The sequence below is a fragment of the Sciurus vulgaris genome (genome assembly GCF_902686455.1).
Source record: "Sciurus vulgaris genome assembly, chromosome: 11".
NCBI classification, from domain to species: domain Eukaryota; kingdom Metazoa; phylum Chordata; class Mammalia; order Rodentia; family Sciuridae; genus Sciurus; species Sciurus vulgaris.
In genome coordinates this window covers 84389627-84416133 of record NC_136472.1, presented here as the reverse complement: position 1 = coordinate 84416133, position 26507 = coordinate 84389627, and the positions used below count along the sequence as shown (strand labels likewise).

General features: G+C 32.0%; 1 protein-coding gene across 9 annotated transcripts in view; it reads right to left on the bottom strand.

Annotated features, from left to right (window-relative positions):
• The window catches only part of TMEM135 (transmembrane protein 135), a 235224-nt gene that overhangs the window by 52133 nt on the left and 156584 nt on the right, over positions 1–26507 (bottom strand). For all 9 annotated transcript variants that reach the window (XM_079105603.1, XM_079105605.1, XM_079105600.1 and 6 more), the window contains one exon: positions 16782–16828. In XM_079105603.1, coding sequence (XP_078961729.1) covers positions 16782–16828 — 47 coding nt within the window. The remainder of the gene's footprint in view (positions 1–16781; positions 16829–26507) is intronic.

The following is a 26507-nucleotide window of genomic DNA, read 5'->3' as shown; positions in this document are numbered from 1 at the left end:
GGAATTTGAGTCTGTTGCCTGAATTTGAGTCCCACATACTAACTGTGTGATCTTGGGCAAATTACTTATCTTCCCTTTGCCTCAGGTTGCTGGGTTAAAAGGGGACTAATATTAGAGCCTAGAATTTTATTAGGATTGAATAAAGTTGTTAAAACATTACCTGAGAAATAGTAATTAGTCAATCAATGTTAATTATTGTTATTATAATTGTTACCCCAATACACTATTTTTTTTAAATCCCATCTTTTGACATTATATAATGTAGTCATTCATTGATTAAAAGCCAAGAATTTCTATAACTTCAACAGTCAGAGGGAACATGTTAATCAGAGTTCCTTGTGGACATATATTAACAAAAAATGAATAGTGTGTGTGTTGCCTAGGAAATGAGAAAATAGACAAAGGAACACCTTGGGAGCTTGAAAGAAGAAGAGAATAGTCTGAAGTTTTCATGTGTCCTCTAAAAGGAAAGTGATGGAAATTACAACAGCAGCTAATACTGAGTTCTTACTATGTGTTAGAATTAAAACACTTTGTGTGCATTACTTTCTTTACATGCTCAAATGACCTTTTGCAAAGAGTATTTGTAGCCTTATTTTACAAATGAGGAAACAGAAGCTTGAAAGATTAGGCAGTTCTGTGAAGCAGAGAGCCAGAACTGAAATCCAGACAGATGCCAGAGAAGTCCTATAATTATTAAGGCTTTAAAATGCTTTCCTTTTCTGTCACAAGTCTTTTGAGATTCTATACACACACACACACACACACACACACACACACACACACACACACACACAGTGTTTAAAAACAATTTAGAGGTATTTTATTTATTTTAAATTAGTATTATTATGATTCATTATACACAAATGAGGTACAACTTTAATTCCTCTGGTTTACACAAAGTAGAGTCAAACCATTTGTGTAATAAGACATGTACATAGGGACTTGATGATGAAAAAGAATGGGACACACTGGTTTAATCAGGTAAACTGAGTAATGAAGAGAAAAGGTTCTAAAGTTAGAGAAAAACCAAATTCGAAATCCAAGTTTTGTTTCTTTCTAGTTGTATAATCCCTGGCAAGTTACTCAATGCTTCAGTTTCCTTGTCCATAAAACGGAGAAAATTTAAGTACCTACCATCCTCTGGGTGGTAAGGATTAACCCAATATCATTGATAAAACACCTAGTGCAAAGTCTTGCACACAGTAAGTACTCAATAAATATTAGCTAGCTACTTTTTTCTTTCCGTAAAAACCTACTATACATAGAGACCTTTCCAGATGCAAGAAAAGAACAAGCTGGCTCTGAAGTCTGAGAGACTGAAATAAGTATTGTGAATTATTTAAGCCATCATGGCTTATATGCTATTTACATGACAAGTTCCTATTAATGTATGATTCCTTCAAAGATGACAAAATTAAGATAAATAGCTGTTCCTGAGAGTCATTATTTTATCTTATTGTTCTAACCTTAGTTCTTGCCTTAAGAATTTAAAAATCTTAAGCTGGGGTTGTTGCTCAGTGGTAGCACACTCGCCTAGCACACATGAGGCCCTTGGTTCGATCCTCAGCACCACATAAAAATAAAATAAAGGTATTGTGCCCACCTACAACTAAAATATATATTAAAAAAAAGAATTTAAATATCTTCCACTTAAGTTGCATACCAACAAATCTAAATTTCAGCATTATTTCCTATAAAAATATTATAAATACATCAAGAATATAGATACATTAAAATGAGAGCATATTAGCATTTTAAAAATCATTATACACACCAAATAAAATTGGGCACTGAAAGAAAGTAGCTATACCAAAATGTGATCTGTATAATTAGTCCCAGCCTGCAGATGAGGGAATATGACACCTGCCAACTCACAGAACAGGTAAAGAAAAAGTGAAAAGAGGGTTCTGAAAAGAAGAGAAATATTAAACAAGAAGTTCAATGGCCAAGGTAAGAAAATAGATTTGCAGGGTTAGAAACCTGGCAAAATGTCAAGATCAGAGCAACGGATCTGGATGATACTATCCAGGAAAAGACTTAAACCAAAGGAATCATGGTTTGAAAAGACTTTCAGATACAAGAAAACTTTGTACAAGGTATATGTACGATGAACCATAATTATTCATGTACTCAACAAGAAGAAACAAGTAAAATTAAGCAGAACAGAAAAAGAATTCAGACTTAGTAATCTAAGAACAGGGATGCATGGGAAGATAATGTTTTAGAGACAGGATGAATTTCTAATCCATCTTTTATGCCAACAGCTATTAGTAGTGTTTCAATTTCTTTTTATGTTAAAGTTTCCTATTTCAATTGTAGCTTATCATTACTGTTGTGGTATAAAACAATGTAAAACCTATATAACAACACAATTTCAGACCCATCTTATAAAATTGCAGGTAGTTTTCAGCTAATGAACAGAGAATAAAGTTTAAGATGTTTCTGACTTCCAGGATGAAATTAACTTATCATAGAATTTGAAGATAAATTTGAATGACAATTGACTCTATTAGTGAGTTTAAGGATGGAACTACATTGTGGAGATTAAATAGCTCAAATCCTTAAAAGGCACAGGCTGCTATTCATATAAATCTTTGATACATATCTGTATATATTTCATTTAAAAAGTGACTGATTCATGACAAAAATCAGAATGATTATAAAAATATGCTAGTAAAAAGTATAGCTTTCTCTAACATTGAAAGAATAATGCATAAGCAAATAATAAGATAAATTTAATTCAATTCTAAAATGTTAGTCACATGCTCATTGGTCACACTTAAAATGATAGAATGAATTGCTAAATGTTAGGTGTCATAATGCATTACTAGCTATTTCCTTGATATTATGAATTAAAGTAAAAGCAGAAAACAAGAAAAGAAAAAGGGTGATATGTAGGATGGAAGGAAGAAGGGAGATATTGAAACAGACACCACAGCCATCTGACTACAAAGCAGCATTTTCCTCCTTTCTCATTGAAAATTTAGTCACATGAAAAGAATTTCAAGGACTTCTAATGGTAATAATAAAAAAATAATTACTATTTCAAATAGAAACATAGTCCCATGAGATGGTACTTCTGATACAGTTTAAACTATTTCTTCTATAGAATCCGAAATATACATTAAGAAAGGTTTTACCAAACTTCTATCTTCCTTAAATTCTAGGTCTTTCTGTTTAATTTCACCTTTCCTTTCTAACAGGTTTTATAATACATGGTAGTATTTATTACAAAAATAAAACTTGGTCTTTCCTATGCTCCTCATATAAAATTCAAAGAATTCAATTGTTTAAAAATAATTTGGGTATTTTAAAGGAAATTATTCAAAACTCTACTTCTATCCATAGCACTAATTGCTGCAATGATCTAGGACAAGTCACAAAAATTCTTGGATAGTCAATTGCTTCACTAGAAAAGTGGTAATTCTGTATTTCATAATCACTATTTTGATTTCTGCTCTAAAAATGTATGATCCTTGGCCAGGGATGGTGTACACCTGTCATCCCAGCTACTCAGGAGGGTAAAGCAGGAGGATCACAAGTTCAAGGCCAGTATGGGCAACTTAGTAGCACCTATCTGAAAACAAAATAAATATAGGGATGAGGGTCTAGTTCAATGGTAGAACACTTGCCTAACATGCACCAGGCCCTGGGATCAATCCTCTACACTCCAAAAATAAATAAATAATAATAATATATATGTATATATGATTCTCTATGAACATTATTATTCACATTAAGAAAAATACTTAAAAGAACACTAAATCAGTATATAATCTATGAATTTTTAAACTTCAGTTATTTTTAGACTAGGATATGTAAGCACCAAGATTATATGGCAATTACATCAACTGGTCCTTATAGAAAAAGTATGACTAGTTTGATTCTATTATGATAATTAACAAGCCAAAAAGTAAAAAAAAGGTAGGATTCAGAGCTTGAAAAAAGACACGTAAGAAATCATAAAAGAATGGAAAAGAGGATAGCAGTAATTATGCTGCAGAGACAAAAAATGTAGAATGAGACATAAGTAAATATTTTAATGTATTATTTATGGTAAAATAACTTATCCAATTGCCATTAAAGAAACTATATTCAATAAGAAAAATTTCTCATAATTTTCCCATTTTCTCTCTGTAAAACATGAGAACGTTTACATCAATTGTTCAAAGATAAAAACACCACTCCCAACTATGACCATATATACCACTATTCATATCAGTTGAGTTGTATATATCTATAGTCAGCTGTGTTTGTCCCAAAGTGTTTGTCAATTATACTTGTTAATGTAATCATGATATTTTATAGATAAGTGAAAACAAATCTCATGCCACTCTCATGAGGACAGATTTCCTTGCACAGGTTTCTTTTCATCAGCTTGGGCTCAGAATGAATACGTGAGGAGCAGAAGTATCCCAAACATCTCACAGACCTTGATTGAACACAGCTGGCCAGACAACACCCTTGATGTTACGTGCCACTCAGATGGTGTGATTATTTACACTAGCTGATTGATACAACACTATGAAAAGGAAAAATAAATATTAATAGCATATAAATTGTTCCTACAAGTTAGCAAAGAAATCAAAAGATAAAAAATGGTTAGAGGATATTAAATCAAAAGAGGTAATTAACTGATGAAAAGATGTTCCACCTCATTAGTCAAGGAATAATATAAATTAAGAAAAAAATAAGGCATTACTTTTAGCTCATATGATTCACAAGGTAAAAATTATTCATACAAACTAGGATGTCAGAATCAATAAGCCATTTTGAGAGGAAACCAAATTGATACCACCTTTTTTGGAGGATAATATGGCAATAGCTAGTAAAATAAAATATGGCCTAGGTCATACGATTCAGAGAAGCTATTTGTGGGTAATTATTTAGCCTGCAGAAATACTGGAATATTGGTAGATATGTATTTTTTTATAATGGTGAAAAACTATAAACAGTATAACTATCTGTAAATTCTTTGTAGTCCCCAAAACAATGAGGTAGATGTATATGTACTGGCATATGGAGAAAGTCCTGACATATACTATTAAACAGAAAAATTCCTATCAATTCATCTACTAAATTATTCAATAATATGCTCATGATTTCTACATTACATAGATGATTTATATAGGTAAAAATTAAAGCAAATTAAGTGTAATAAATTAAGGCAAACACATATTTTAAACATATGCATATGTTTCAATATACATATTTTCCATTTATATGTGTGTTTCCATAATATATATATATATACACATATATATTAATGAAATGAAATGAAATGTTAAAGAAAGTTGATGTTGAGAAGAAATTAAGAGGGAGGGAAGGGAAGACCTAATAAGCTTTGAGCATTTGAAGAAAATAAATGAACAGTTATTTCTGTTTCAACTAAGAAAAGGCCTATATTTTTCACAGAGATTAAAGATGTTTGAAGATAATGTCTTGACTCTTCTTGTTAACTACTGAAATAGGTCAGAGGCAGTGGAATTAAATTCTCTGGATTCTTTAAACTTACAGATTTTAAGGAAAATTACATAATGATTTACTGATAGGACTTACAGATTTGCTGCTGAGCATGCAATCCCAGGACCAGGAGAACTGGCATCATCTGAGAATTTGCTATTTGAACCGATTTATTAACGAGTGGGTATGAGGGAATTAATAAGAGAAATACCTTCTTTGATAACAAAATTTTTATTTTGCATTGTTATCAGTGCTATTTCATTTATGCTTTTCCTAAAGCAGAAAATTAAAAAACAACACCTTTTTTAAAAACTTAGACCGATATTCTTTTAAGAAGGTGAAAGCTACAAGTGCAACTCACATTCATTCACACAGTTCTTTCCTAATCATTAAAAATACAATAGATAACTATGAGGTAAAAGATAATCCAAAAGAAACAGACAATAAATTTGGCAAAGTTATAAAAAACTTAACTTTAGTGATCATACAATTCTTAGGATTCCAGTAACTTCACAAACTAAGCTTGATATAATAAATTTCCCTTTATGTTTTATATCAGAAGTTTGTGGTGGTTTTAAAGGTCAGGAAAAGAGTCTTATCCTTCATATTAAAAAAAAAAACCTGAAAGTATCTTAAAATGACACTCTGCAAGGACATGTATCTGCAACATTACAACTTGATATGAATTCGAAAAGCCTTTTTTAACATTCAAGGAAGAAACAGAAGTTATGATAGCAATTGTTGCTTCTGATATTAGAGTTTGAGGCTTTGGTGACAGATTAAAGAAACCAAATCTCATAAGCTTAATTGCTTTCTGTCATCTAATTTTTAATATTATTCTTGTTCTGAATGTGCTAAAGGAGCTCAAAACCACTAAGGGCTGTATACTCCACTTCAGTGATCAAATCATTTCAGCAAGCATTCCAGAGCAGCTGAGATTCAGAGGTTCCAAGCTGCCATAGTGCTTGAGAATCCAAACCTATGTTCTCCTCCTCCATTCATTTTGCATTTTAAGATGACAGGAACATGATAAATAGCCAGTATTCAGTTACCATCAAGGCTTGACCAGTACAAAGGGTTTTGTGATTGACAAGAGAATATAAAAAAGTGAGGAAACCAACTTTTTCCTTCCTCTAGGGAAGACTCTGGAAAGAGAAGACTGAAATTTTAGAACTTAAAAGCTTCTCCCATTTCTACCATCTCATCTTGCAGGTAAACACCTTCCAGGTTGAGTAACTCAGTCACACACTGGAAACAGGATTTTTACTTAAAATTAATAATGGTGGACAAATTACTATTTTACCATGGATTTTAGCTGGGCTTCAATAGAGATGGTATAGGCCCAGTCACCATATCAGGATGAAAAATAAACCTCCAAATATGGATGTTTCATTTGCAGTTTAGAAGATAGGCAATACAGTAAACTTAAATATTTCCATTTTTTTGGCTGTGATACTTTTGGAAAATGTCTAGATTAGATGATGAAAGAGGGAAAAATACAATAAAATGCAAAAAAATATAATATTAGTGTAATGTTCCTCTGTACCTTTCTATTCAATTCAAAATTATCCATGGCAAGTAGATTAAAATGGTGATTTTAACATACCCTCTCCCCAAAATAAACAGAAAGTAGAGTATAATAAAATATTGATTCTTCAAATAAAATAAATATGGATTTATAATCAAATATAATCAATGAAATCTATGTTCAAAATAAAATCAAGTTACGAACTCATAATTTATAATTTAAAAAACTGTAAATTTAATTTCTATTGAAACTAAAAGGGAATGTATTATTAGCAAGACACTTCATAGGTGCACTCTTTATTTTTATTTATTTATTTGAATACAGAGGATTGAACTCAGGGGCACTACACCACTGAGCGACATCCCCAGCCCTATTTTGTATTTTATTTAGAGACATGGTCTCACTGAGTTGCTTAGTGTCTTGCTATTGCTGAGGTTGGCCAAGAACTCTGAATCCTCCTGCCTTAGCCTCTCAAGCTGCTGGGATTACCAGCGTGCACCACTGCACCAGGCATAGGTGCATTCTTGTGTTGACAATTTGTATCCATTAATCTTTGACTTTTAATTTTGAACAAGAATGCAATAGACTTATTTGAGAACACATTTGCAGCTTTATTCAGATATAAACCACATATTATACAACTCACTACTTAAACTGTATCATTCAGTGATTTTTAGTATATTCACACACTTGTAAATACAAGTGGTGAATACAATAATCATGATTACTTTAGGAACATTTTCATCACTCCTAAAACAACACACATTCCCAACAGTACTCATTCCTCATTCCTCCAAAAACCCTCGTCCGAGACAACCATTAATACTCATAACAACCTTCATTTAAAAGGAGAGCCATGACGCACAGGGAGGCTAAGTAATTTACCCAAGATTCAAAATAAGTAAAATGATGGAAGGATTTGAACCATCTCTGGACCCCAGAGTTCATATTCTTAAATATCTCTGCTATACTACAGTTGTCTTTTGCTATCTCTGAGAAAACTTGATCAGTTGAAAATAACAGAAACAAAAAGTTAGACTTGAAAAGGACATAGTGGATTATAGCATTACTCATAAATGTTAAACAAGCAGTTACATTTTGAGGGTTTCAATTTGAGATTCGGTAGCAGCAAAACTCTAGTCAAGAACATTCTGTGATTAGTAATGTTTTTCCTTAAACAAGAAGTAGATATCTTAGCACATGGAAGAAGATTCCCGAACTTAAATTGTACGATGTTTGAAGTCACATTCATATTATCTGAATTATCAATAGTTTTTTAGTGGCTACTGAAGATTAGGATAAGAATCCATACCAATACTACCATGTGAGTAGTATTGGGGTTAAAAGGATATATTAGATTTAATTCAAAGACATGTATAATTTCCGTCTTCATTTTAAAAGATTCCTCCCTTAAGGCTTTCCTTTAAGAAAAAGGAACTTAATGGAGACAGCAAGCAATCTACACCTTGAGACAACAAACAGGTCTTCAGGTCAAGGTTTTCAGGTAGATATCTGAAACACTAATGTATTCATTAGTAAGCTGAAAAGTCCTTCCCAGTTTTATAATTTACCAAGTAGATGATAACTACTAAATCTGAGAAAACAGTATATCATTAAAGACACACATACAAAGTGAATGTATATATCCTTTAAATATGAAGAGCTATTCTAGTCAAACAGTGAAGGCCTCCTCTGATACCACTGCTTCAAGCAAGTGTTTCCTTTTACTCCTCCTCTCTACCTTTGCTCCATCCCCTACAGGCAGGAAATGAAACAGTCAGTTGCATGGAAAGAGGATCAAATACATGGCAGCTATTTGGCTATGAAAAGATAATGAAAAGTTACTTTCACATCCTTTTAAAGAGTCACCTGCAGCTTTACTTAGTTTTCTATAATAATGGTACAATATAATGCCTTAAAAAAATTGGATTATGGATGGGAAAGATATCCCTTTTGGTTACATTCTTCACACATTTTAATCTTTCTAGATGTTTAAATTGAATTTTCGGTGAATAGACTAACATCTAGTTAAAAGTAAGGTTGACAAAAGAGAAAAGGATGGCAAAATCTTACTGTTCTGCATTTCAGGCAAACACATTTCTCTTTGAACTCTTCTCTTTCTCCCACCTCTCTCACCCAATAGTATGCATGTACCCTATGCCTCCAACACCCTTTCTTCTCCATCCCACTTACTGTGCTGGCCCCAAACACAAAATGCCTGTAGTCAAAGTGGCATCAAGGTGGAGAGCAGACGCACAAAAAGAAAGAAAAAAAAATACAGCTATGAAAGGAACAGTACCACTTTAAACCATAATCATAAATCCTAGGTTCCACAATTTGCAAGATTAGACTTTCTTATTTTTAATCCATTCTCTTCCTAAAAGCTCTAATCCTATTTATCTATTCATTTACTTCCCATTCCCCATGGTCTCAACTCCTGCTTCTAACATGGTTTTGTACAGTAACTCAGAAATAGATAATTCCTAATCATTATGCTTTAACTCTAGCATATTGGATATCAATGTATTTTCCCAATATTATAAATATTGTTTTTCTAGAAACAATACCACATCACTATACTCCAAATATATTTTATAGATTAATAGGTTAAATAACTTTTAAAGGTAAGTTTCGAAACATAAATACTGTTAAAAGGCTTTATATTCATGTTGCAGTATATATTCTAAGTTCTTAAAGCCACATATATCATTTTGTGGGTAAAAATTTTAAGATGAGAGAAGCCTTGATAGTAGTGAGAATAACAAATGAAAAATTCACATTCAGAAAATTGCCTAAAAACATCATTTTTGCTGTCATGAAAACAATGCTACAGCAAAATTTGAAAATTAAATGATCACTTTTGACATGTACCATTAAGTCATTACTTTAGGCAGTTATAAGTTCAAGCTCATACTACTCCATACAAGTTATATTCATTATAAAATGATCTAGAATTTTCTTTATTTGTACATAGTTATCTTAAAAGACAGGTGAAACATAAAAATAGATTCACCACAAGCTTCTTCATCTTGGAATACACTCCCCAAATGAGTAGACTAATTTTCTCCAACAAAAAGGTCAAATTACACTTAAGTGACTTAGTAATAAGCTTTGCATTTTCAGAGGAAATAATTTAAAACATTTATGGTCCCTTCTCACCTCTTTCATTTGTTCTAAAGAAAACATCAATTTATGTATTCTAGATATTAATTCTCTGTCAGAAGTATAGCTAGCAAATATTTTCTCCCGTTCTGTAGGTTCTCTCTTCATATCCCTAATTGTTTCCTTTGCTGTGAAAAAGCTTTTTAATTTGATGCCATCCTATTTATTAACTCTTGACATTATTACCTGAGCTTTAGAAGTAGTAATGAGAAAGTTATTGCCTGGGTCTATATGCTGGAGTGTTGACTGTATGTTTTCTTCTAAGAGTTGCATAGTTTCTGGTCTAATTCCTAGATCTTTAATCCATTTTGAATCGATTTTTGTGCTGAATGAGAGATAAGGGTCCAGTCTCATTCTTCTACATATAGATAACCAGTTTTTCCAGAACCATTTGTTAATAAGGCTGTCAATCTTGTCAATTGATCTTGTCAAACAACCTCTATATTCTTTTCATAGGACAAATTTTAGCTTTTAGAAGACTCATAGGTTTGTTGCCAAAAATGAAAGTGCATCTTTTCATCTGCTTTTATCTTCTGAGAAATACTGGTTTCACATTTCCATGTCTATTTTTATATGTTAATTGCCTTTTTAAAAAGACTACATAGCTGGGTACAGTGGTACATGCCTGTAATCCCAGTAGCTCAGGAAGCTGAGGCAGGAGGATAAAGAGTTCAAAGCCAGCCTTAGCAAAAGTGAGGTGGTAAGCAACTATAGCTTTCTAGTAAAATTTGAAGTCAGGTATTATGATGCCTCCAGCAATTCCTTCTTGACATGGAATTGCTTTTGCTGTTCTGGGTCTTTTATTTTTCCAAATGAACTATAGGACTGAAAAACAATAATCATTGTTCTTAAGTCTACTTTTGTGAAGGTACCAACCACTGTGGTAGGTGTTCACATGTATTAGCTATTTACTTTCACACTGCTGGCTATTACTCAGTGAGTGTTTAAGTCAAAACAGCTTTGCAAATGAATAAATTAGAGTAAAAAATATCCAAATATATCACATGTAGTAATATTAAGCATTATTTTGGGAAATGTATATGCTATTTGGCTATGAAAAGATAATGTACATGCTGTAGCATGTATCTATTTTGGGTCACATCTAAAAGCATTTTGAAGACATTATATCTCATTTAATCCTCACAATTCAATTCAACTCATGAAGGTAGATAGGTGTAGGGGTAGGGGTATGTGTGTATATGAATGTGTTTGTATGTGTGTGCATAACACTACTAGGGATTAAACACACAGGGGCACCCTGCCAGTGAGCTACATCCCCAGACCTTTCTAATTTTTTTTTTTTTTTTTTTTTTCTTCTTTAAGGCAGGGTCTCACTAAATTGCTGAGGCTGGCCTTGAACTTGTGAATCCCCTGCCTCAGCCTCCAGAGTCACTAGGATTAGGCTTCCAGAGTCACTAGGATTATAGGCATGCACCATCATGCCCAGCTATACAGTTCACAATGAGGAAACTGAGGTTTAGAGAAGTCTTCAAGTTGTCCAAAGTCAGATGGCTATGTGACAGCCAAGAAAAGCCTCTTATCTTTATTACCTTTTGGTACTACTCTGACTCTCTTTCACTGATTCTTTTCCCCATACTCTAGACTTCAAATGGTCTCCAGTCCATCCTTAAACCTATTTTATTTTTTAAACTCCATATTCTTACTATGGAATACTACCTACCTATAGTACAGCTCAAACTAATTTCTATATACTGATAACCCCTAAATTTCTGTCTCTAACGTTTATTTCTTAAGCAGCAAACAACCAAATAATATCTATACTTCTGTATCTAAATATATTAAAAGAATCACAATCTCACTAATTGCAATTCCTTTACTCATTTCCATGTATATTCTCTCTCTTCTCATTTGCTCACATTCTAGCATCTATCATCTTCCTCATCCATGAAGCAATCTTCAAACCTTAAGATAAATCCACTATTCACAATATTTTCCCCATGACCTTTGGTCAGGTAGATATGGTTTAGATGTGATTTGTCCCCAAAAGTTCATGTGTTGGAAGCTTGGGCTCCAGTGTGGGAAAGTGAGAGGTGGTAAAACTTTTAGAAAATGGGAGGTCACTGGATAACTGCCCTCACAAGGTATAAAAGTAATTCTTGTGGGAACCTAGTTAGTTTTCATGAGAAGGTTGTTATAAAAAAGACCCCTTCCTGCTCTTTCGATTCCTATTTCACCATGTGATCTTTCCCTCTTACATGTAGCTCCAGTGTGATATCTCAGTCACATGGTGACCCTGCAAAAGGGGCCCTCATAAGAGGCCAAATAGATGAGGCCAGCCAATCTTAGACTTTCAGCCTCCAAAACTGTGAGCTAAATAAACCACTTTTCTTAATGTATTTCTCAGCTTCAGATATTTTGTTACAGTTATTGAAACTGATTCAGAGAGAAGTCATCACTATTTCTCTACCAGAAAACTACAATATGATCCTCCCAAGACTTGTCATGTACTCCCTTCTAAATGTCCAATTCACTATCAGCATATCAATGATTTTTTTTAATGAAATCTATTTAGGGAAAATTCTCCCAAGAATTAAAACTTTTAACATCCAAATGTCATAAATACTCTGTTTTTAAAGTGAATTTTGGTACATTTTAAAGCAATACTTCTAAATAAAATTTAACCTGATACTTAAAAGACTTTCATTTAAATTAAGTAAATGAGTAAAAGACCAAGACTAAAAGTTTTTTAGCTGCTGTTGCAGTTCATTCAGAGACACTAAAGTAAGCTTATACAAAGATATTCTATGACAATCACAAATGTCTCAAACTCAAGAACCACAGATTTTGCAACCAATAAATAGTAAGGCTCTCTTAAATACAAAAAATAAATCTATACCTTAAGGTTAATGAAATAGTTTATTATTTGTGCCTTCAAAAAGAGTTGATCAAGTAACAGAAAAACACTATTTCTAAGTATGCTTAAAAACTACAATAAACTTGCATTTGCACTGGTTTCTGATAAAAATGCTGTGCTTTTCCATGTTAACATCAAATTATTTAAGACATGTCCATTGTGAAACAATCCAATATAGTGTACAGATTAATGCTATGACACGTCTGAGCTTTTCAATCTACATTTTGAAACAAACTGTTGGATCTGTTGCCCTTGGAAAGGCTTGTGGGAAGAATTTCTAGCCAGTAGTCACTAGACTGGGATCAAAATTATTATATGCTCTATGATACTATCTAATTTAAACTAACAAATGATGCTGAATGACTTCCTTTTTCTAAAATACAGGTATTTTTCATACCTATACTTGAAAACAAAACTATTTTTATTTTATTCTTACTTTATTCTTTCTTTTTTCCATTGGTAAACAGGATTAAGTATAACATTTTCTCTTGGTGCTTACTGATTCTTTCCTTTGTTTTCTCATATAAAACAGAAAAAAAGTTAGTGGCCAAAAGAAACGAATTTCTTTCCTCCACATGACTATGAAGAAGATCCTAATTAAGCCTGATTCAAGAAATAAGACGAATCCTTTAACTCAAAAAAACTCAGGTTGTTTTATTCATTAATACATATTTGAAAGCTTTTAAAAAATTCTTTAAGGAGTACATGAGACAAGATTTTCTATTAAATTTTCATGATCCTGCTTGACCTGGATTGATAGCGACAATCACCAGCTTTTGTCAGAGCAAAAGGTAATGACAAAAGAATGCATAATGATAAGATAATTGATCAAGGAGGCAGCACCACCCAGAAGAATGCCCATTGGAACTGTACAAAGAGCCTTCTTTCAAAAGATCTTCAAAATATGTTTCATCCTGCCTTATACCCCAGTTCCTAACAGAATCTATAGCAAGAACTTCATGGCTATATTGCTGCAGGCCAGCTGGCTAAAAAGTGTAACAGAACTAAACCTCTCTCTTCACACATTACCTTTCCCCAACCCAAGCCTGTGAGGTGTTCCCAGAATTTCATTTGCACATGGCCTTTTATTCTCATGTATAGATTAAAAATCATAATTACCATGTATGAGATAAAGCATCTTAAAGAACTATCAAAAAGCTATTTAAGAGTAAAATGTTTCACTTCATATTTGCTTAACCATAGTTTTCAAAACCAAAAATATTGTGTTGTTTTTTAAATAAACTCACAATACAAACATCACAGCCAGTTACCTATTAGAAAATACTTTAGGAACTATTTCCTCAAGTTCTTTCTTTAAAAAAAAAAAAAAAAAATCGTACATTTTTTCTCTATTGAAGGGGTCTCATTTCCCTTTTTAGAATAAAAACATGAGTTGACTCATTCAAACATAAAATTTTTTTCTTATACTCTTGCCAAAAAAGGTCACAATAAAAGGAGTCTTGGGGTCAATATCATCTGATATTTAAGCATTCAATTTATGCAATTAGATTGAAAATAATTATTAATAAATTAAATACATGTGCTCACAAATGTCTGCATTTGTAATAAAATTTAATCTCAAGAATAAAATATTCTAATACAATTGGACTAGCCAAATGCTATTGTATAATGTCTGTTCATTCCAAACTCAAGTTATAGTTCAGAAAAGCATATAACATTGTTTTGTTTGGTTATAGTACTTTATAAATGTTTTTATTTTACCATTCATCAAACCTCTTTTGTTGAGTTATTCAAACTAACTTTTGCCAAGAACACTAAGAATTTGGTGATAGTGCTTCTTTTAGAAGAAAAACAACCCCTTTCCTCAGAAAATTGAAAGTGTTTATCTTGGCACTTAAACCTTGCATTGAGCCTTCTGGAAAGTATTTTAAACTGTTGTTTTTAACCCAGACTTTATGACTGAAACAGGAAAAGGTTCTGTAGCTCTGCACCAAAACACATATTTATAGGGTTGATTTTCTTTCTACACCAAAAATACTAGGTTGATGGCAGCAGCTTTCAAAATATAATTTCCTAAAACCATGCTACAAATTGGGCATTTATCAGTGTATTCAACACAGGATTTGTTTCTAAACCTCAAAACTGTCTTAGAACAAAGAAATGCTAAACATTAAAGCACGTATGTTGTCTTTCAGTATCACCTTGGTGACTGTTTCATTTAACTGCCTGTTCTGGTAGGTATTTTTACAAAAAGAAAATTTACTTGGTGTTGTTCTTTCCTCCGTGCATGTCAACAAGATTTGAATTTCTAACTTTGCTTTTCTTACAATTGTATTTTTCCCAGCAGGTATGCTTTATCTTCAGACTATATAAATAAAGATATAACTATAAACCATGTGAACTTTCTATAATATTGTCCTAATAAATATGTGTGACTATAATCATGAATTCTTTGGAAACTGATGGAATTAGACAGTCATTGTTCCTAACCCTTCCCTACTCCTAAGTTATAAAATATAGGAAAGGGGCCACAGTCTGTGCATAGTATATCAGTATACTAGTCCAGTGTAACAGTATATTATATATGAAGATACAGCAAAAATAATGAATAGAGTAAAACTCTTCAGGCTAGAGGCATACATCAGTGGTAGAGCACCTGCCTAGCACTCACAAAGCCCTGCATTCAATACCTAGCACTAGAAAGACAACCAGACAGCTCCAATAATTTTCTCACTTATTAATAACTGATGTAAAATTGTAAGCATCCCATTACCAATTCTTTGCTGGTCAAGTCCTCCCAACTCTGAATGTTTATTATACATTTCCCCTAATGCTCTGGCTGTCTCTTTACCAAAATAAAAATCATAGCATCATCATTTTGTACTTACATATAACATTTTCAAAATCACAGTAATTTTAAATTATGTCAATGGGTTTTATCAAATATTTATTAGGATGTTCTGGCAAGAAACTAGTGGTTTAAAAATGTAGGCATGGTTCAATTATCTCATTCTTTTTAAAGAAAAGATAAATATATCTACCAAATATATCATTCAAACCCATAATGGCCTTTGTCAATTAATTATAAATTATAAATTTAAAAGCCTGGTCATTCTTGCTGTGTTTGAACCCTGCACAGATCCAGGAAAACCAAGATTTATTTAAATAAGAAAGATATAAAGAGGAATTAACTGATATCACTGAAGATGAAGGTTATGATTAAGGAGTAGACTCTTTATAATCAAAAATTATATTCCATATTGCTGTGATTATACAAAGATGACAGATAGTATTCTTATTAGCATTCATATCTTGAAACACTCTCACACTCCTCCCACTTTCCTCAGACTTCCAATGAAAAGTAAAACTTACAAATTTAATATTTATACAGTATGATTAATGTGCTAAGGTACCTTCACAGAAGGCTTAGCTAGAACTCTACTGTCACTTTTTTCTCATTTAAATTTAAAATGTTGATTGGTTTATAAAGGATAATGAAGAATACCTAAAACCAAACAAAAATTCATTTATTGGGATTTGAGTCCTATTAATAAACATATTCTATTTTCTAAGATGGGCCTACATGGAGAATGGGAGGAAAAGTGTATCTTCCCTCTTTCTCTTTTCTCTACTCACAAAGGAGTACGTATATATCCATTACCAACCTAGGAATAAAGGTTACTTGCGGAGGCCAATTATTTAGGGAATATTTTGAGTTTCATGGTTGACAAAAAAATTACAAGGCATACTATTTTTAGTATTAAAATAAATAGATTAAACACAACGTACCTGAAAAAGAACATGTACATGGCCGCTGTGATGCAGAACAAAAGGACCTACAAAGAGAAAATATATTATTTGCAAAAGAACACTGACATCATTATTTGTGTGGCTTATAAGGAAAAAGTATTCATCATTAAAATCTTGTGCCTAAAAACAACAAAGGGATATAAAAAAAGTCATGCATATTTTATACTCTGAACCTTTCAAATAAACTATATTAAGGCAATAATAAACTAATTATATATAATTATAATATACACATTATATACAATTGTCCCTCCATATCCTTAAGGAATTAGTTCTAAGCACAACCCACAACCCACTTTACCCCCACAAGTATCAAAATTCATGAATGCTCAAGTCCCTTATATGTTTGGGCACATAATCTGCACATATCCTGTACATACTTTAAATCATCTCTACATTACTTATCACAACTAATACAATATAAAGGCCATGTAAACAGTAGTTAGGCTGTATTTTTAAAGCAATAATGACAAAGAAAAATGTCTATATAGCTTCAGTACAGATTCAAATTTTTTCTAAATATTTTTAATCCATGGTTGAATCCATGCATACAAAACTCAATGATACAGAAGGATGACTGTGCATGTATGTGTGTATATGTATATAGGTATGTATGGTTCACAAACACACAAAGTTATATAGAATGGATAGAAATGTAACAAGGTTCAAAAAAAAAAAGAATGGGCAATTTTTTAACTTGTCTGTTAAAATACCTGAAGAGGCAATTAACTTCAAAACTAGGATAATAGCTTTTATATATTCAAGTCAATGGATAAGTTAGAAAGCCTATTAACTACTGTATCAAGAAAATCAGATTCTTTAAAATGTAAAATACAGTCCATCTGACAGCCAATTCTTACAAGAAAAATCATTAAAATATAATCATCCTTTATGAAATATGTATTACCTAGGAAAAAAGTTCTTTCCTCTAAAAGCAAGCATATGAACATACAACAAACCTGGATCAAAGAAGCATTCCTCAGAATTATCATACTAAAACATACTAAGGTGGTATAGGGGAGGAATTCAGAACCCCAGTCTTAGTTTTACCATTAAAGTAGATCTCTATAAAACTGTTTTTAAGTCACAAAGAAGCAAGAAGTTCTAAAATGCATTCTTATGCAAACAGAGTAAATTAAGCAGACCAATTATCAATGGCTTCACATCACAGATAATTAAGAGATGAACAATCTTTCAACTGTAAAATGCTGACCACAATGAGAGCAAAAATGAAAATGGGTAAAACAGTGTTTTGCTATTTCCAACACAAATAATCCCTACTCAACTTGAAGAAAGCATAACAGTTTAGCTATTACAAATCAAGCTTGTCAAGTTGGCCATCTTAGCTTAAGACAAGCATTATAAATACAGCCTGCATGACTAAGAGATATACACCCAGGCAAAAGAACATTGATATCAATTAATACTAAAAAAAAGTATTTGTGTGCCAATTATTATATTATGTATGATCTTTCTCTGATAAACACAGATACTCTTCTTCCCTCCCTTCCCCCTACTTCTTTTCTTTCTATCTTTCCTTTCCATTGCTTTCAAAAATAACCTATTTGTGATAACTAAGGATTATTATACTCTTTTTAGAAACCACAGGCATGTGGATTATTTTTGTTATTCATTAATCAATTATAATGTCACATCAAGTGAGTCTGTTTACTGGCTATGATTTACTGGACTAAACCCAGATTATGAAACTCAATTTTTTATTTCCCTTCATTTTATCCCCTTTGGGTAATGCCAACCTTCCCAAATGGTCAATGTTCTGTGCTTCCCGTGCATTAGTCAATGTCACCCTGAAGAAGACCCTTCAAAAGCCTCTCTAGAATTGTTCTACTTCTTCCCCAAATTATCGTCTCTAAAGAACATATTCAAAGACTTCTTCCCTTAAATTGTCACTATGCTTTATCCTAATATGCTAAACTGATTTGTGCTTATATTAAACTGATAATTGTCTTTACCAAAGATATATTTGAAAGGGGGGGATGTTCAAGAACACAAGCTTTGGTGTAAGATTTGAATCCTCTTTCTGTGTGACTCTGAATGCTTTCTATGATTTCTCAAAGCTTTAGCTTCATCTATAAATTAAGAATAATGTCTTACTTTATTAATGGAAAGAATCAATGAGATGATTATAAAAGTACCAGGTATATTGTAAATTACTTTTGTTTTCTTACTGAAGTGATCTAGATATAAAGACCTAGTCCACAGATTTAATTCTGGAAATAAATTATTTTCAAATAGGCAATAATTGGAGTTTTCTTTTATACATAGCAGAAAATCAAAACATGAAAACTTGTAGAAACAAGAAAATAAATCTAACAAAAATTAAAGTTCAATAAATCAACTCATTCCATAAAATATTTATTGAATACATACTATGTGCCAGGCAGTTATCTAAAACTTACAACAGCATAAAATACGAATTAAGTCCTTGCTCTTATGAAACTTATCTTCTATTCACGTATGATAGGTTAGGTAGCCATTTTGAGTATTGGAGGAAAATGAGGTAGGATAAGAAAATAGAAGTACAAGGGAGTAAATATCGCTGCTTTATACGAAGTACAAGGAAGCAAAGATATATTAGTTGCTCACTTTGGAAATCAGGAAGCAGAGAGAGAGAGAAGCAGTGGCTGAGGTCCCAAAAAAATTCAAATGCATGCCCCTACTAACTGCCTCTCACTAGGCTCCACTTATTAAAGGTTCCACCATCTCTCAATAGCACCACAGACTGGCAAGTAAGCCTTTAACACAGGACTTTCAGGGACATTCTAGACCCAAACTATAGCACTAAGTAAAGCTATTTAATTTTTTTAAATTAATTCTGCTAGTTTATTAAATCATTGTGATCTCAACAAAGTACTCTTACAAAATAAATGTAAAGCTGCAGTTAGAAATGAAAAATATTGTTTTTCAAATTACAGAATTTTAGAGCTAAAAGGAACCTTGAAATAAACCAGCACATCTCTTCTCACATCAAAAAACTTAGATCCTAAGAAGGTATATATATGTCTACCAGGCTAGCTCTATCTTGAATTCCATCATCAAATAGATATTAGAAAAGCAGTTAGTCTACATCGGTTAGATACAGAGAATATTTAAATATAATTCTGACCCTCAGGAAATTTACCAGGTACTACTCCACAGTTCAATGCAGTAGCTACTGTGTATCTATGGCTATATAAATGCCTTAACAGCTTTAATTGAGCCATAATTGGCATAGACTGAACATATTTAAAGTGTAGAATTTTGAAAGTTTTCACACAAATATACACCTGCAAAATTCATCATACTCAAGATAATGAAGAAATTTTTCACAAAAGATATTTATAGCATTCTCTCATTATTTGATAGTAATTCTAGACCTTTTTAACTTAGTATTAATTTTCTTTTATTTTTAACTGATTAGGATTGTTATATTTGGAGTATATGCTTACAAGCAGCATATAGCTGTCTCTTCCTTTTTTTTATGCCTCTTAGTTGGGATATTTAAATTGTTTTTATTTAATGCATTTAGTGGAGTGTTTAGATTTAAATCTATCATCTTACTATTAATTTTTCTATTTATCTCACTTTTGTTTCTTTTTTCTTCCTATTTTGAATTAACCAAAATTTTCTAATGATTCCATTTTCTCTTCTTTGTTGGGATATTTTAATGTCTGTTTTAACATTTATAGCATGCATCTATAAATTGCTATGATCTACATTAAAATAACATTATGCTACTAACGCAATATAAAAATCTTATAATAATGTTTTCATTTCTCCTGCTATTGTTCCCATCTAGCCATCCAGAGTGTGTGTGTGTGTGTGTGTGTGTGTGTGTGTGTGTGTGTGTGTGTGTGTGTTGGGGGTATGGGTAGAGTCAGTAAACTTACAACTACATTTTATTCACTTTTCATTGAAAATATATGCCTGAAATTCTTTTCCATTTCATTGTGAAAGGTACCTTTGCTAGGTATAAAATTCTAGGTGGATGAATTTCTTTTATCAGTAGTTTAGAAATGTCACTGTAATATATCTGCAGAATATGATTATTATTATTATTGTTATGCCTTGAGGTAGCCCTTGTCATGTTTATTATACTAAGGTTTCATTAAGCTTCTTAGATAACTGAGTTTACAATTTTCATTAAATTTGAAAAAATTTTAGCTGTGAATTCACCAAATGTTTTTTATCCTTCTTATTCTCTCTTCCAGAAATTTCAATTACATAGGAAGTCACCTGAAATTTTCCCACAACTCATAGTTAATGCCCATTATTGTGTTAAAAAAAAAACAACTTTCTTTTCCATGTTTCATTTTGCATTATTTCTTTTTTTAAAAAAATTTTTGTTGTTGTAGATGAACAGAATGCCTTCATTTTATTTGTTTATTTTTATGTGGTGCTAAGGATCAAACCCAGTGCCTCACACATACTAGGCAAGGGCTCTGCAACTGAGCTACAGCCCCAGCCCTACATTATTTCTATTGTAACATCTTCACTAAAATTTTCTTATACAATGTGTACCTACCATTAATGCTATCCAGTAAACTTCACATCTCATACATAATTTTATTCTTTAGAAGTCTAATTTGGGCTTTTATCCTATCTTCTTTGTCTCTATTTAACTTTTGGAAACTATAGGATTTAGTTTTAATAACTCTTTTTAATGTCCTTGCCTGTTAATTCTAACATCTTTATCAGCTCTAGTTTGACATTAATTCACTGATTTATCTTATTATGAGGCAACTTATTCTGTGCCTTAAGTGGTAATTTTTAATTTAATGTTGGGCATTCTGAATTTTACTTTGATGGGAAATGGACATTTCTGTATTCCCATAAACCTTCTTAAGCTTTATTCTGTGACACAATTAAATTACTTGGAAACAGTTTAATTCTTTTAAGGAATTGCTTTTAAGATATTTAGGTGAGACTGTAATAGTGCTCAGTCTAGGAGCACTACTAATTATTACTCGTTACTGAGATAAAACCTTACCCAGTGCCATATGATTCTTTGCAATTTTCCAGTATGGCCAGTTCATAGAAACAGACAGTAATCCTACCCCTGTTTAAGTGCCAGTCATTCCATTAAGAAACTATAATCCTTTAGGTTGTTGGCCTGAGGATAGTTTCCCCATACACATGTTCTAATCTATAATAAGCAGAGTACTTTCCTCTCTATTCCTCTGTTCTGTGAACTCTTTCCAGCATGGTCTGCCCACTCTTTCAGTTTTATTTTCTCAACTCAGAAAGTTTTGTGGACTGTGTGCAAGTGACTCCCCTTTGACTCATGCCTGGAAATTCTCTCAAAACTAGAATAATAATAGATTTATTTCATTCATTCCCATGTCTCAGGGATCCCTGGCCTCCAATGCTTAATGTCTAGGTTCTTACAAACCATTGTTTCATGTATTTTGTCCCTTTTGTAATTGTTCAGATGTTTCAATTGAGAGAGTAAAAATCCAATCACTGTTAAGACAATCCTGTCCAGAAGCAGAATGTAGTTATTTAAGTTTCTAAATAAAATTAAATATTAAAATTCACATCCTCATTCACACTAGCCATATATCAAGTAATCAATAGGCATATGTAGTAGTGTTTATCATAGGTAGAACAGGTGTTGATCATCTTCATCACTATGAAAGGTTCTATTAAACATCTCTAGCGAGGAAATGACTTTTTACTGTGTGTTGTAAAAGTGTTTGTTATGATACTTTACATAATTTAATTCTGGTTGTAAAGTATGTATGGACACCTTTATACATCACAACATTTTTATACTCTGTGCAACTCAACACAAAAAATTAATAATATTTCATTTGTTCATTTATAGAAACTGCATACTATTACGTATGCTATAAGGATTAAATGCTATGACCAAACAAACAAAAAGCCTAATAGAGTGACTAGTACATTGTAGATGTTCAATAATAATTGGTACCTATTCACAATAAATAATTTCTCTGGAATTCCAAACCATATAAGCATTGTGAAATACACTTAAATTTGTAATTTCAAAGCTGCTATTTTAACTTTGATTTTTAAAAATATTTTTTAAATTAAAAAAATGTTAGTTGAGTTACAACATGGATGAACCTCAAAAGTACTATGCTAAGTGAAAGAAGCCAGTCACATTATACCTCATCATTTACATGAAATTCAAAAATAGGCAAATTTACTTACAGAAAGTTGAATAATGGTTGCCTAGAAGTGAGAAAGTAAGGAGTAATGGAGATGTACTAATAATGGATGTATGATTTATTTTATGGGGGGATTAAAAGGATCTAAAATTAGATTGTAGGAATGGATACACACACAACTCTGTAAACATAAGAAAAGCTCATGGAACTCAAACTTTAAACTGGTAAATTTTATACCATATAAACCCATCTCAAAAAATTAAAATTTAAAACAAGTAATACATGCACCTAATAAAAAAATTCAAATAGAAACACAAATAACAAAACCACAATAAAAATAATATTCTCTTTTACCCAGACATCTGAACTGTGTGTAGAATTTTGAGTTATGTATGTATATACCTTTGAACCCAGATACACACAAAATAAAGACACTGCTTTATACTGCTTAAAATTTTTATGCTCACATACAAACACATATGGAAATCCTGAAGTTTACTTAAAATATTCTGCAAAAAAAAATTTGGAGTTGATGAAACAAAATTTAATATAAAGATACATTTTGTAATCATGCCCTTACATCACTGGAGACAAATGCTTAGAATTGGATTGACTATGTCAAAGGATAAGTCGATTTTTAAAATTACTTTTAATTAGTACATAAAAACATTACACATATTGAGTATCATGTGATGCTTTGATATATGTGTACATTGTATAATGTTTAAATCAGGTTCAATATGTCTATCTCCTCAAACATTTATCATTTCTTTATGGTTAAAACTTCCAAAATCTTTTCTTCTAGCCTTTTAAAATGTATAGAACATTGTAATCTGTAGTTACCCTATTGTGCAATGGCACAACAGAATTTCTTATTCATAACTAATTGTAATCAATTTATTTGGGGGGAAAGGAAAATGATTTATTTGGAATACCAAGACAATGAGAACATGTGCTAGTGCCTGGTGGAGGGGAAATCTTAGAATTTTTAAGCTCTTTATCCTTAAGCAAGGGGGAAAGGAGAGATCTTAGGTTAAGAAATGACTGATGACTAGAGACTTCTAGGCACCTCTCCAGTGGTCTAGAATAAGATGTTGTGAAACCAGGTAGTTGGTATGCATAATCATAAGGTAGTGATTCTCCTTTCTATCTTGAAAATATCTTTGTTACTCTTATCTTGGTGTCTTCAATCTTGAAGGTGGAAGAGAGAGATTAGGTACATTTAGGACATATTAATCTCATATTGCCAGCCCCAGTCAAACATTTTTTAAATGACTAACATGTCTATATGCAGAGTTGAGTAGAAATTTGATCCAGTGGTCAAGGTAGCAAAGGAAACAGATATAATATGAAAGCAAAGTTTTTTCATCATCCTTTAGTTCATTGGGCAGTTTGGCAGGCTCTCATGAAGAGTTGGTGCTTTCAACAAAAGCAACCTTCAAGTCCTTTAAAAGCAACCTAGGCAACTGTTACCATAATCCATAACTCAGAAGTATCATCAACAGCAAAGATAATGAGGGACTAATAACTACATTGTTCAGCTGTGTGATTTAAAAAATCAGTGATTTTTAAAGTGTACTAAAAACAAGTGAAGCTAGAGGGTTTGTTTAGGTTTTCCCTCAGTTGTTACAACATTAGGTTCCTAAATTATAGAACTGTAATTTAGTATCCAACAATCAACCCTTCCACCATTCCCACTCATCTTCCTGGCCTCTGGTGAACAACATTCTACTCTCAAATTCTATAAAGATCATAAACTTTTTTAGAACTCTCATATAAGTGAGACCACAGTTCTGTGTCTAACTTATTTCACTTAACAGAATTATTTGCAGTTCTATCCGTATAGTCACAAATAACAGGATTTCATTCCTTTTTATGATTGAATAGTATTCCATATATGTATCACATTTTCTTTATCCATTTTCAGCTAACAAATGCTAAGTTGTTTCCATTTCTACTATAAACAGTGCTGTGATGAATAGAGGAGAGCAAATGTCTCTCTAAAAGATTGACTCCACTTCCTTCAGTTACATATCCTGTAGTGGGATTGCTGAATCAATGGTATGTCTGGTTACACTAATTTACATTTTCATCAACAGTGTACAAGGGTTTCCTTTTCTCTACATCTGTACCAGCAAGAGTTCACTTTTTTTTTTTTTTTTAATAACTGTCATTCTTGCTGGAGTTAAGGGTAGGTATATTTTAAATTTTTACAAATATTTCTAAATTGCACTTCTAAGGAGGCCATACCAATACACTCCCACCAATAGTTTATGAAAGTAGGTATTCCCTTATACCAGTTATTTCCCATATCCATAAAAACTGTGCTTTATCACTATTTTATACATGCCAATCTGATGGGTGAAGGAAATGCTACTTAACATTATGGTTGCATTCCTCCTATGAGTGAAGTTAAGCATCCTCCAGGTTATGATCATTTGTTTATTTTTATGTTATTTATTTATTCATTTATTTATTTGTAGTTCTGATGACTGAATGCAAGGCTTATACATTCATCTAGTAGGCAAGTCATCTACAATGAAATACATCCCTGGTCCCAACTCTTTTATCTTTTTGACTTATTAGTTTAGCTGGTTTAACTGCTTTTTCATATCCTTTGTGCATTTTAGGTTAGGTTGGTGGTCTTTTTATAAACCATTTTGGTTTTTTGAAACTGAATATACTTATATGAAAATATGGAAATAATTTAAATATTATTAACAAAATATGGGTGGTTAAATAATCATATAAAGGTAATCTCATAATGTACAAAGCCAAAAGAGCAACAGGGTATAGAAAATATAACAAGTAACATGGAATCAAAGCTCATTCACTTAAAAAATACTGTATTCTCTGGAAAGATTTTGTAGGGAGTGACAGATTTATAATACATTGCTTCTTGCTTATAGAGCATATAGATTTCTCAGGAAAAACTGTATTACTGCTGTCATCACTATTCCTACAGAATTACATGCAAACTGTGCCTCTCAAGGCAGTTAACAAAATAGCAAAATCACAATATATGAATACTTTTAAATCTTTAAAATAAACACAAAAATAAAAAATGTAAGTATGGCTCCATGTGACTATGGCCTGCTAAAGAAAGCTGTTTAAGCTTTTGAACTTCTGATTAAAACACATATACTAGTAATTTTAAGTCTATGTAAATACTTCCTACCAAATAACTCTTGTTTTTCTTTAACATACTCAATTAAATGTTTTGTTTTGTTTTTTGTCCCTGATCCCAGTGCCTTTGACCATTCTTCCATGAGCATGTTCAAAGACAATGATGACTTTTGCTACCTCGTCTTCACTACTCATCAAGCCCATATACACCTCATATTCAGTGAGGTTCTACTCCTTCTACCACCAAAATAAATACTGAAACTTTTTATTTTCTGGAAAAGAAGTGATAAATTTCCTCTTGTCACACACATATTTCATTCATATTTTAGCGCTATATCCACCCATTTGTCCAACAAAAATTGTTCATGTCATATGTTTCTCATGCTTTATAATTCAGCACCTTGAAAGAAAGATACAGAGGTAAGCTCCAGATTGTCAGGAGCTT